General features: G+C 39.5%; 1 protein-coding gene and 1 long non-coding RNA gene across 6 annotated transcripts in view; one reads left to right on the forward strand and one right to left on the reverse strand.

Moving 5' to 3' along the window:
- The window catches only part of SERPINI1 (serpin family I member 1), a 71705-nt gene extending 59337 nt beyond the window's left edge, over positions 1–12368 (forward strand). For all 4 annotated transcript variants that reach the window (XM_004756514.3, XM_004756515.3, XM_004756513.3 and 1 more), the window contains 3 exons: positions 10013–10099; positions 11723–11812; positions 12051–12368. In XM_004756514.3, the coding sequence (XP_004756571.1) occupies positions 10013–10099; positions 11723–11812; positions 12051–12127 (254 nt within the window). In that variant the 3' untranslated portion in view covers positions 12128–12368. The remainder of the gene's footprint in view (positions 1–10012; positions 10100–11722; positions 11813–12050) is intronic.
- LOC123394408 overlaps positions 11926–13232 on the reverse strand; it is a 120343-nt gene continuing 119036 nt past the window's right edge. For both annotated transcript variants that reach the window (XR_006609137.1, XR_006609136.1), the window contains one exon: positions 11926–12083. This is a non-coding gene — a long non-coding RNA (uncharacterized LOC123394408). The remainder of the gene's footprint in view (positions 12084–13232) is intronic.

The raw sequence follows: 13232 nt of genomic DNA on the forward strand, positions 1-13232 counted from the left end.
TTAATAACTCTTTGTGAGTGAGTCAGTTGGTGTAAGCTCAGGACTAGGTCAGAAAAATGAAGAAACCACTAAGATATCATACCTGCTCTAAAAAGGGATACAGACTTGTGGGGAGAGAGACATAAACAGTTGGATTTAATAAAAAGAAGCACAATAGATATGCTTTATTGGAGCAGTGTGTCCAGGATACACCAGGACAACCATGTCCTGCAGAGAACATTTGACAATAGCTGGAGACTTTTTGGTTGTCACAACTGGGGAGGGCTACTGGCATCTATCCGGTAAAGTCTGGGGATGCTTCTACATTCCTGGGACCTACACCGCATGAGTAGATTATTCTACCCTGCAACAAAGAATAATCCAGCACCAGATGTCATTAGTGATGAATCACAAAACCCCATGCTAGAGAAAGCATTGTGGAGGCAGAGAGGGAATGGAAAGTCAATTGGCAGAATGGGAGCGTATTGTTCCAAAGATGGAGGGGGAGAATGTAGGTATGCATTTAAGCTTTCAGATGCAGTGACCATTTTTGAATAATGTGTTAGAAAATGATAGCAATGTTTGTCTCTAGAATACAGAACAGAGGCCCCCAGATGAGAGAGGAGATTTTGTTTCCTTTGTCACTGTGCACTGTTCGGGATTTTTTCTTTTGTATGTTTTACTTCCTCAATTAAAATTTTTACTTGAAAATGGGATAAAAACTTTAAAAAATTGCATTCTTAGTAGAATTTGTAAATTCAAAAGAACCCGGGAAATAGTTCAGTACTATTGTGACAGTACTCATTCTTAAATTATGCAAGAAATCTTTTTTTTTTAATGCAGTGAAATCTTATCTTTCTTTAAAAATAGCAACTATGAGTTAGCAGTGGAAAAACAACCCTCTTCCACATTTTCTTGCTTCTGGAAAAATTGAGTGACTTGAGCGTCCATTGGTAAGACCTCTTGAATCCACTCTTAAATTCTCTATCCCATGGCATCCGCCTTTAATTCAGACTCTCATTATTGCTGCCCCAGACGATTTCAATAGCCTCCTAAATGGTTTCCAATCTCTTCTCCGTCTAATCTTTCTTCTCTGCCACTGCCAAGATTGATCACCTTAAAACCCACTCTCAGATCATCCCAGTTCCTGTTCAAAGCCTCCCTTCACTCTGCTTTGCACTGCCCATGGCTCAGCAGGGCATTCAGACTTCAGCTCCCTCCAGCCTTAATTCCAGCTGATTCCTTGCACACAGCTTTTGCTGCACCTCACATGTCCCCAGGGCCCCGGCTTTATAAAATCTCTCCCTCCCAAAATATCTCCTGAACGGATCTTCAGCACAAATATCCCCAACTTCATCGAGCCACGTGATTATACCAACCAGATGTAATAACTCCTGTGTAAATTCTACAGCGTGCTATCCTTTTTTGATGCTGCATATCACATCTGATCTCATATTATCATTATTGATGCATTGGATATCTTCTGCCAGAATTTAAACCTCTTCAGGATTGATCCTTACAGGTTCAGGAAGCACACGATTTTGTGCTTTCTGCCCAGTACTCACTGAATGAAGAAATGAGGAATACAAGATGCTCTGTATTTATTGTGCTTATTTTTTGTCATCTCAATTTGATGTCCATGGCCATAGCTAAATTCCGCTAACATGAAACAGAGTAAAGACTCATACAATAAACATGGAATCTAGAGAGTGCTGAGAATCATTTTCTTCTCAGGCGCGATTTAAAATGCTCATCTAGTGGCAGCGAGGATCCTGTTATAGAGAAGGGCTATTTTTGTAATGGAAATGAATGACTGTCAGCATTTGGATTAATAGATAATCCTCTTGGAAGGTGGAAGGGGAAGGAGAAAGAGAGTACTAAATCCTTCAGCACAAAGTATGAGCTTTAATAAAGGAGCCAATGAAATAAAGGAATTAAGAAGACACAGCAAAAGCCACATTCAGGTCAGACTCAAGTGCTTAGATTTATGCCAGACTGACTCTTCCATCCTGCCCTTGTTGGTTCTGCTTCTCCTTGCACCTGGACGGCAGAGGACTGTCTTTCTCTTTCAGAGCTGTACCTCCACTTCCTTTCTCCCCTGGACTGTTGCCACAGATAGCAAACTTGATGTTCCTACCCCTCGCTGTTTTTGCCCTTTTATTTTTCCTTTTAAAAAAGATTTTATTTATTTATTTGATGGGGGAAGTCTTAGCAGCTTTAAGAAGACTATACCCTTCATTCTTTTTTTTTTTTTAATTTTTTTATTCTTTATAAACATACATTTTTATCCCCAGGGGTACAGGTCTGTGAATCACCAGGTTTACACACTTCACAGCACTCACCAAAGCACATACCCTCCCCAATGTCCATAATCCCACCCCCTTCTCTCAACCCCCTCCCCCCAGCAACCTTCAGTTTGTTTTGTGAGATTAAGAGTCACTTATGGTTTGTCTCCCTCCCAATCCCATTTTGTTTCATTGATTCTTCTCCTTCTGATCTACGCTTTACAGCTCCTGGCACAGGTATCTTCTAAAATCAAAGTAGAGGTGCCCTGTTACTTCTGAATGAGGCCCAGGCTTTCCAGCCTCAGAGTCCAAACTCTTAAAGTCAGGTGCACCCCCTGCCACTCCCCACCTCCTTATGATGTAACCAGGCTCCACCTGGACCTTCAAGTCATTGCTGCTGCTTGTCTCACTTCCCAAGTGCAATCTTCATTGGGAATGCCCTTGCCTGATTGTTTGACTTTCCCTTTTCTACTTATCCTTCAAGAACCAGCCCAAATGACACCTCCTCTGAGAAGCTTTCCCTGTTATCTCTCCCTTCCAAATGGTTTACTTTCCTTCCTCTGGACTGCCAGAGCACAAAGTGCTATCACAGGTTCTATCACAGGAAACCTTTTCCTTAGATTGCTTGTTCACATACCTATCTCTGATGTCAGAGCTCTTCAGAAGCAAGGGCTGGGTCACACATAGATGACTCTCTGTCTTCAGAGCCCAGCATGGTGTGGAGAGCCAGACAGATGCTGGGTGGGTGCATGCGGTAGGAAGTGGTGCTGAGCCCGCCTCGCTCCAAGTATGGAGGCTTCTCTCAGACCTCTGGCCCTCCGCACTCTCCTCAATCCAGCCACACAGGTGTTCTTCTGGGTCCTTGAACACAGCTGGCTTGTAACTGCCTCTAAACTAGCTTTTCCCTCTGCTGGAAACTACCTTCAGGTGTTCCTGTGGCAGGCTCCTATTCCTTAGGTCTCAGCCAAATTGACCATTTCAGAGCTGCCTTCCCCAATACCTCAAGTCAAGTAGCTCATCACCTGCCCTCATCCTCCTGCAAACATCACCTCATCTTGCTTTTTAGTAACACTTAACCGGACCCTAAAATTGTGGCCATTTCTCAATTTGCTTTTTTATTGTCACTGTTACTTAATTTTTGCTTTCCTCCTCTTAGGAAGGAACTGTTTTTTTGTTTTTTGTTTTTTGTTTTTAAAGATTTTATTTATTTACTTGACAGAGATCACAGGTAGGCAGAGAGACAGGCAGAGAGAGAGAGGAGGAAGCAGGCTCACGGCTGAGCAGAGAGCCTGATGCGGGGCTCAATCCTAGCATCCTGAGATCATGACCTGAGCCGAAGGCAGAGGCTTAACCCACTGAACCACCCAGGTGCCCAGGAAGGAACTGTTTCATTCACCATAGTAAATCCAGTGTATCAACAATGTTTGGCACATGGGAGGTGCTTAGTACCTGAATGAAAGAATGAATGAATGAATGTATGAATGTTTCGATACTATCACAACATTTCTTCAAAGAAACAAACAAACAAACAAGATTCCTACCATGAAAAAGCTCAAATTCTACAAAACCTTTCGAAAGTTTATGGGTGGGGTTGATGCTAAAAATATTTTAGCAACTCAAGTACAGAGATGCTTTTGGTTTTCTCAGGCTCTGTTATGGAACTCTCTTCATTTTGTTATTTTAAGCCTGTCCTTGGTGACGCAGACATCCATTTCAATTGGCTGTGTTTCGGAACAGAGCCACAGAGGCAGCGGGGGCACACACTCCTAAGACGCCGCCCCGCCAGCGTTATGTTAATCAGAGATCCTTGGAGCTTTCAGCGCCCTGCACAATATCTCATACCAACAGAGTGCTTGATAAATATTTGCTCAGTGACTGAATGAATGGCTTAGAATTTTGCCCTGCTTTCTTCAGAAGAGCTTGAATTGTTGCCCAGCTCTTCTCTGGGAAACCTACGGTTTACTGGCCCCATGCCCATCGTATCCTTTGTGAAGAGCCCTGCTCCTTGCTGCCCAGAGGAAAGTAGAACCAGTTTTTTTGGCAGCAATATCTGCTGTGGCCAGAAGGGGAAGACTGCTTGGGGCTAGGGCATGGAATTATTTATGTTTTTTTGTTTGTTTGTTTTTCGCATGTAGCTTTGTCTTTTATTTATTTTCTTTTTTAGAGAACAGTGAACTTTCTCTAATTGATAAGACGGGCTCATCAGTGTAAATCTTCTTAATTGCCCTCCCATCCTGGTTCATCAAATATCTGAGTGCCTACTTGGTACCTGGCAGGGTGCACAGAATTTCAGGGAGGAGAGAAATTGGACCAGCAAGGTCCAGGTCCTTAAGAAATAGGTGAATGTCCCTGCAGGAATGATGGCCTTGATTGACACATAATTCCATCAGGATGAGCAATATTGAGGGACAAGTACAGGAAAGTTCTGTGTGACATGACGGGGCGGCAGCAGACCTGTTCTTGTTTAAACCACTTTCAGCTTATATTGGACTGTGACTGCTTGAAGTTTGTCCCAAGAGAAGAGAGTTTCATTTTCTTTTTTTCCCCCTCAGGATTTGTTTGTCACATTTTCTCCTGCTGGAATATCTAAAGGGGTGGTGGTTTTCTCCAACTTACAAGTCCTGAGGTCTCACTTAAATCTGCAGATGTTTGCTGTCTGCTGTGTAGCAGCTAATTACCCTGGGGAGCTGGAACATGGGATTCAGTCTTTATTTTGCTGTATTTGAAATATAAATAATGCCACTGGTCTGTTGGGTTTCATTCCCTTAGCTCTTCTACTTGATTGCATTTTTAAGTTTTTTAGCCCGCTACATGAGCGATGCAGAGGAACCTCATGGAGAACCTTGCATTGCCCCGTAGGTCTGCTGGTATGCAGTATTTGGAAGGCAAGGTGGGAGGCAGAGCCAGTGGGAGAGGAGAGACAGGGCTTTAAGTAGGGTTGTAGGGGCATAAACTGGCTTGGGTCTCATGAGATCATCCCAGAGCAAGGTTTGATATGAAATGGAGGCACTTAGAGCCGTTCTCAACTGCTGTGCCATTACAGACTGTGAGTTTCCCTTTGAAACTCATTTTAAAAAAGTATTTCCATATGTTGTTGGGTTTAACTTCCTGATTAAAACAAAACAAAACAAACTTTTATCTCTATGTTAATAGGTGAGCTTGGCCTATGATTTTATTGGTCTTTTATTAGACTGTCCTGGTTCAATTTTAATATGGTAAGATTATCCATAGATAACTTAGATTGCTTTTATTCTCTTTCTAGAATTGAAAATGGATTTGTAATAGAAAATCCTATCTTTTCCTTGAGGGATTGGTTAAATTGCCTAGAAAACCATCTAGGCTTAGATTTTTTCTTTCTTTCTTTCTTTCTTTCTTTCTTTCTTCTTCTTCTTCTTCCTTTTTTTATTTTATTTTATTTTTTTAAAGACAGGGGATGGTGGGAGGGCTAGAAGGAGAGAGAGAGAGAGGGAGAATCCCAAGCAGACTTCAGGCCTGGTGCAGAGCTCAATGCAGGGCTCAATCTCACTACCATGAGATCAGGACCTGAGCTGAAATCTAAAGTCAGATGCTTAAATCACTGAGTCACCCAGGTGCCCATAGGCTCACATTCTTGAATTTTGAGGAAGGAGGAAGTTTTCATCTACTCATTCAACTACTTTAATGGTTACTGGATTATTCAGATAGTCTATTTTTTTCTTCATCTAGTTTTATCATTTGTACATTTCTATAAAATTGGTTGATGGCAAAGCTTTTTTTTTTTTTTAAAGATTTTATTTATTTATTTGACAGACAGAGATCACAAGTAGTCAGAGAGGCAGGCAGAGAGAGGGAGGGGGGAAGCAGGCTCAGCCCTGAGCAAAGAGCCCGATGCGGGGCTCGATCTCAGGACCCTGAGACCATGACCTGAGCTAAAGGCAGAGGCTTTAACCCACTGAGCCACCCAGGTGCCCCAAAGCTCTTTATTTTCAAAATTATCTGCATAAAGAAACACAAAAATCTTTTGGGGAGATGGAAATTTTCTGTATCTTATTTGTGGAGGTGGGTTCACAGATATGTCAAAACTTATGAGGGACACATGGTGGCTCAGTTTGTTAAGTATCAGCCTTCAGCTCAGGTCATGATTTCAAGGTCGTGGGGTTGAGCCCCACATCAGGCTCCCTCCCTGCTCGGCAGGGAGCCTTTCTCTCCCTCACCTTCTGCCTGCTGCTTTCCCTGCTTGTGCTCTCTCTTGGTCAAGTAAATAAATACAATCTTTAAAAAACCAAAACAAAATAAAAACTTACCAAACCGTGGTGTGGTCTGTAAAATATATTTTTGTTTTCCTGTATCGTAATCATGGTATTGTAAATACATGCGGTTCATAGTGAATAGGTTATACCTCATACACTGATTCACGTTTGTCTGCAGGAAATTACACAAAGTATTTTTTTGTGATTTTAAAAAATTCTCTCTGTATCTTTAGACATGTTTTCTTTTGTCTTAATATTGTATATTTAGGTAATCTCTCTTTGTGAATCTTGTTGAAGGTTTGTCCATTTCATGCTCTTTTAAATAACCAGCTCTGTGGGAAGAGCCCTCAGCATCCATGTTTTCTTGATCTATCTGCCATGGTGCCTGGCACCTCCTACCCATCCTCCCACCATTTTGTAGGGCTAAATGAGCCATAGAAGAGGTTAGATGCCTAGAGGAAGAGGGTACATTTGTGGTAGAAGCCGGCATTGAAGGGATGAGATTCCTTCTTTCAAGGTGTCCAGTGCAGTCAACAGATCAGGCTCAGGAGCGGAGAGGCAGCTTCCTCTGAGCAATGATACATGGCTAAAGTATCATTTGGTATTTTTGAGAACTATCCTCAGAATATTTAAAGAGGGCTTAACTGGCAATGTGGACACTCATTACCCTTTAGGAACTACATTCTGTCACTTTTGTGTTCGGGGCCATAATACCAGCTCTTGGGGCATGACCCCACCTTCACTGGCCCACTGAACAAAATGGGTAACTGAATCTGAAAATAATCTAGCATCAGTTAACTACTAAATGGTACATATATTTGACTGTCTTGGAATTTGTGTATTTGTTTTGCCAGCTGAATGTATCTGACTAGTTACTTAATGCAGTTTATATTGTTCTTCTTATTTGTTGGAAAAAAGAAAACTAGTCTTCTGGATTTGAGGGAGATAATTATACTTAATTGTTTAATGTCAAAACTCTATTGTTTTTTATTTTTCTTCTAGTCATCAAATGCCTTCTAGAAGAAAATATCATAATATGTGAGACAGACTATTTCAAAATGCAAGCTTATATCTTAATACTAAATATAAACTGAGTAATATCCCTATTAAAAGTATATTCAGAGTTGCCACTCAGTTGTCTTGAGGTTTATTCAAAATAAGCATGTGCCATGCAACAGATGTATCAAGAACGTTGTTGAGCATTTCTCCCTGTCTGTATAAGATAATTATGTGTTTTTGAAAACTTGAAAGTGTATATTGTGGGTAGGACTGGGTTACTGAAAAAGTCTTACTATGTAGCCTAATGGGAAATGCACTGTGCTTTTACGGAATAGTGCATCAGCAACAAGGTTATCTTAAATTTGAATTCCACCTCCTGGAATGGAAAAAGGGGGCTAGGGTTGTGGATGGCAGAAACTTGAGTAATCTTGTATCTTGCTTCCTTGTGCTATTTTTCTTTTTATGTATTTGAACTATGTTTTGTTCATTTTGTTTCGATCTTGAGGACCAAAGTTGGAAACCCAACAACCTATTGCTTAGTTTGCTGGAATTGCCATAACAAAGTCCCCAGACTGGGGGGGGGGGGCCTTGAACAACTGATGTTTGTTTTCTCGTGCTTCTGGGGGCTAAAAATCCGAGATCAAGATGTCTTCAGGCTTGGAATCTTCTAGACCTCTCCCCTTGGCTTGTAGATGTCTGTCTTCTCATAGTGTATTAACATTCTTCAGATAAATAGGACCAACAGGATGTGTGTGTGTCTCTGTGTGTGTGTTTATAGAGAGAGATGTATCTATCTATATAGAGAAACAGACAGACAGACTGAGACTGAGATTTACTTTAAGGAACTGGCTTGCATACTTGTGGTGACTTTGGAAATTTAAAATCTGCAGGGTGGGCTGGCAAGCTGGAGATTGAGGGAAGAGTCCAAAAGCAGTCAAATGGAACAATTCCTTTTTGCTTAGAGGTCAGTCTTTGTTCTAAAGCCTGCAGCTGGGGGGCATCTCTAAATACAGTTATATTCTGGGGCACCTTCTGGACTGGCTTAGTTGGTTAAGCAGCTGGCTTCAGCTCAGGTCATGATCCCAGGATCTAGATTAAGTCCCGTCTTTGCTCCCTGTTCAGCAGAGAGCCTGCTTCTCCCTCTTCTTCTGCCACTCCCCCTGCTTGTACTCTCTCTCCCTCTGTCAAATAAATAAATAAAATCTTTTTCAAAAATAAAAAAAATAATAAAGCCTTCAGGTGATTGGTTAAGGCCCCCTATATCACAAGGGCAATCTGCTTTACTCAAAGTCCACCAATTTAAAATGTTAATCTCATCCAAAATTTTTTTTTGCAGAAAACATCCAAAATGATAGTTTGGCCAAATATCTGGGTACAGATATCCTGGCCCAGCCAGGTTGACACATAAAATTAGCCATCAGGCATGGTCTTCCTTTTCTATCTGTGTCCGAATTTTCTATTCTCATTAAGGACATCAGTATATTGGATTAGGGCCTGTCCTAATGACCTCATTTTAACCTAAGACTCTATCTCTAAATACAGTCATGTTCTGGGGTGTCTGGGTGGCTCAGTCATTTAGCATCTACCTTCAGCTCAGGGCATGATTCCAGGGTCCTGGGGTCGAGCCCCACATCAGGCTCCCTGCTTGGCGGGAAGCCTGCTTCTTCCTCTCTCACTCCCCCTGCTTGTGTTCCCTCTCTTGCTGTGCCTCTCTCTGTCAAATAAATAAATGAAATCTTAAATACATACATACATACATACATACAGTCGTATTCTGAAGTCTTGGGAGCTAGAACTTCAACACATTGATTTTGAGAGAACACAATTCAGCCCATAGCAGCCATTAATTGAAAACTAAGCATACGTAGAAAGACAACTCTAAGAAAAAAAGAGCCTTCCCAACACTGAAAATGTGCTCTTTCCTCTGACTTTACGATAAAGCATGTTTGTGAATCCTCAGATAAGCCAATTAACTGGAATGGAAAGTAACTTTTTTCTATTCACATTTCTATAATCTAAAAGTCAATTTTGTTTTTCTTTGCCAAGGATATTTCTATTATTACAGTAATTAGAGATACAATTTTTAAAAATTTCTTACTCTGGTTATGTGTGGATTTCTACCTGTTTTCATTTTGTGCTTTAAAATTTCAGATTAGAGTGCAAATGTTTGAGATGTTTTTATCTTGAGTTATGAACTAATTTGAAGTTGCTATTAAAAACAGAGCCACATTTCTGCTTTCTCTGGCAATATAAGAAATAAACAATGGGAAAATTACCAATAAAAATGAAGGGAAACATTAACAAGAGAATATAAAATAAGAACAAATCAGAAAACACATCTTCAAGGCTTCTCTGAAATCATAATATAATCTGACATTATCTTTTCTATTTTAGAATCAGTGCCTTAAGTCACATTTTCCAAAGCTGTTTAAATAAAGAGTAAAAGGCTCCTCTATTTCTGATACTGAAGAAATGCTTCTTTTCTCTCTCTCTCTCTCTCTTTTTTTTATTTTTCTGCAGATAACAAGGAGATTTTCCTTTCCAAAGCAATTCACAAGTCCTTCATCGAGGTTAATGAAGAAGGCTCAGAAGCTGCTGCAACCTCAGGTGCCAAGTTATAATTTTCTACAATGTTCTCACTTTTTTTTTTTTTTGATTTGTATCTTTAAAACCATCTTGGGTGGGGGTTGGGGGTCATTTTTACAACATAGCTAAAAAAAAACTGACTCTGCTCTTAGAAGTCAAGCTAATGCTGAATCAGCTAGAATTTTCTAAATAGGATATGAAGTGTGCACTTAACTCCAGTGCCCCAATACAGAGTAACCCCCACCTCTAATGAGAGGCCGGAGGACCTTGGTGGCTCGGTAGAATAGATTTCCCTGCAGTGCTGCCTGTTTAAATATTTTAGATATTTTCTCATCACCCATTTAAACATTCTTCTTCTTACCTAATTACTTGTGGACACTAGTTCTTTTTTTTTTTTTTTAAGATTTTATTTATTTATTTGAGATAGAGAGAGAACACAAGTGGGGGAGAGGGGCAAAGGGAGAGGGAGAAGCAGACTCCCTCTTGAGCAGGAAGCCCAACGGGGCTGGTTCCCAGGACCCTGAGATTGTGACCTGAGGCGAAGGCAGACACTTAACCTACTGAGTCACCCAAGCCCTCCTGGAAACTAGTTCTTAATTTTGTCAAAAGTTTTGCCTTTTTAAAAGCACACACATTAACAAGACATAATAAATAATTTTGAGTAATTTTAACTGAATAATGCTGGTAAAATAATTTTAAATAAATAATTCTAAAATTTTGACCTAAATCACGTGTTCAAAGCAAAATGTTAAATGTCCTTGATTATTTTGAATGTTTTGACTTCCCCAGTTAAATGAGAATGATTTTTTCCAATGACATTTTTTCCCATTTATTTCTTTGGGTGTGTTTCAATCTCATGTTCCACTGCTATGTTCAAATTGTAGTAGGATTTTTCCTTCCTCTGGCAAAATGGAACCTATCATTTTTTTAAGCTTCTACATAAATTTGTCCACTAAAAGGATATCACCAGTTAAAACAGTGTTTTCAGGAGGAAATAGAAACACAGTAGTCTTGAGCATCAGGAAAGCCTAAAATCTTACATAATTTAATCTTGACCTTTTCCTTATAATGAATCACCCTGCAGCAAGTATAAAATGATTATCCCATAATAAGGATCTCAGGGGAATTCACTTTCCTAGCCATAGGAAACATCATGCTTCTCTTACTGCTGCTTTTTCCCTTTAATCACTGCCATTCTGGCCACTTACTAGAAGTATGTAAAAATCCTCATTTTAGACAAAAGGAAATAATGATCTGGAAATATGAAGAAACTTAGGGTTTGTTTGGGGGTGTTTGTTAATTCTCCCCCTTTCCTTAGCTCAAAGGTCATTTTAGTAAAGCCATATATATTGATCTGAAACTGAGAATAAAAGTTTTGTAAGAGGCAAAATAAATTTTTCTAGTATTTTTGGTGGATTGGAGGTAGGAAACTGTGTGTGTGTGTGTGTGTGTGTGTGTGTGTGTGTGTGATGTGTTTAAAGATCAGTAGAAATGTTGTCACCTTCATAATTTTTTCTCTGAGTCTTTAAAATTTTGTTTCCTGTAAATTGTTGCTTTTGCATTAAATGTAAATGGTGTTGGAGAAATTACTCATTAGTCTCTGCACATCCACAGACATGTAATTACTTTCTCCCTGCACTGTAGGAATGATTGCAATTAGTAGGATGGCTGTGCTGTATCCTCAAGTTATTGTCGACCATCCATTTTTCTTTCTTATCAGGAACAGGAGAACAGGTAAGTCTGTTATAAGAATGGAACTTTATTTATAGGCCAAAAGAAATAATTTTTTTAAAAAAGAGAGAGCATTTTTTCCCACATTACTTATCAGATCATGTCTAATATTCAAGTGATTTTCTAAAAAGAATTATTTATATTTTTATTTTTAGAACACTGCTAATTGTCAGTAAGAAGGAAAGTAAATATCCCACTTTTTTGTTCACACCCTGTTTTGTTCACTTCCACCCCAATGCAGGTACAGTCTTGTTCATGGGACGAGTCATGCATCCTGAAACAATGAACACAAATGGACATGATTTTGAGGAACTTTAAATCATTTCACATGCAAAATAGTAACTAAACGTGTTATGTTTGCAACTGGTGTATTTAAGATTTGTGTTTTACAGTATATCTTATGATAATATTTAAAAATAGTTCCAGATAAAACAATGTATGTAAATTATAAGCCAACTTGTCAAGGAATGTTATCAGTATCATTGAGGTAATAGTCCCATGGTGTCACTGTGTCTGTTGTGCTGGTATTTAAAATAAAAGTACATATTGATCATGTGAACAACTCTGTTTTCATTTCACAAGTTGTACTAGAAGGATACTTCTAGGCAAACTTTGGAAATGGTGATGTTTTTGGACATCGTAAATCTTTCATAATCATACAGAAGAAAAGCAGTGAAGTCAATTAGCAGTATTACACTTACCGTGAGAAAGCAATAACAAGTCAGATGAAGACAAGCAGTCCCCCAAAATAGAATTATTTCTCTGAAGACGGTATATAGTGTGGTATAAAAGAATGTAAACTGAACATCTTCTGTAGGCTCTATGATCAAACTTGATAGAAAAAAACAGGACTATGCAAACCCCTAGCTTATATAGCTTATTTACTATGTCTTTAAAAACCCACTGCGCTTCAGCAGCCTGATATAGATTAGAAACCTGGTATATCACCATGTTTTGGTGCTCCAAGTAAAATCCAAATTATAACAAAGTTCCCGAGAGTCCCCAAATAAGCCATATGAGCAAATTAATAATAAAAATATGTCCTTCCATAGGTCACCAGAAAATTAATGAGAAAAATCACGCTAGTGCAGATACTGTAAACTGACATGACAGGGGCTGAATGCTGCCCTCGGATATGTTCTTATTTGTCCTTGTGGAAGGTTTTTATGTTTTGAACTTGAATGTAATTAGGGTATCACAGTCCTGGTTTCTCCCATTGGTCACCTGATGGCTCTAGGATGCATTTGTGTTTGGATCCCCTAGAGAATATATTGAGTATTTTGGAGACTATATTCATCTTTTTTCCTAGGACAGGAAGTAGTTGATTCCAGCAGGGTCACTGCCCCTTCTTAAGGTCTCCAGTGAATGACTTAGTCATCCTTTGGCTGAGATAATGATATTCCTTGGGGCCAAGGTATGTGTG

This window comes from Mustela putorius, unplaced genomic scaffold (genome assembly GCF_011764305.1).
Source record: "Mustela putorius furo isolate JIRA1106 unplaced genomic scaffold, ASM1176430v1.1 tig00003834_pilon_pilon_pilon, whole genome shotgun sequence".
In the NCBI taxonomy this organism is placed as follows: domain Eukaryota; kingdom Metazoa; phylum Chordata; class Mammalia; order Carnivora; family Mustelidae; genus Mustela; species Mustela putorius.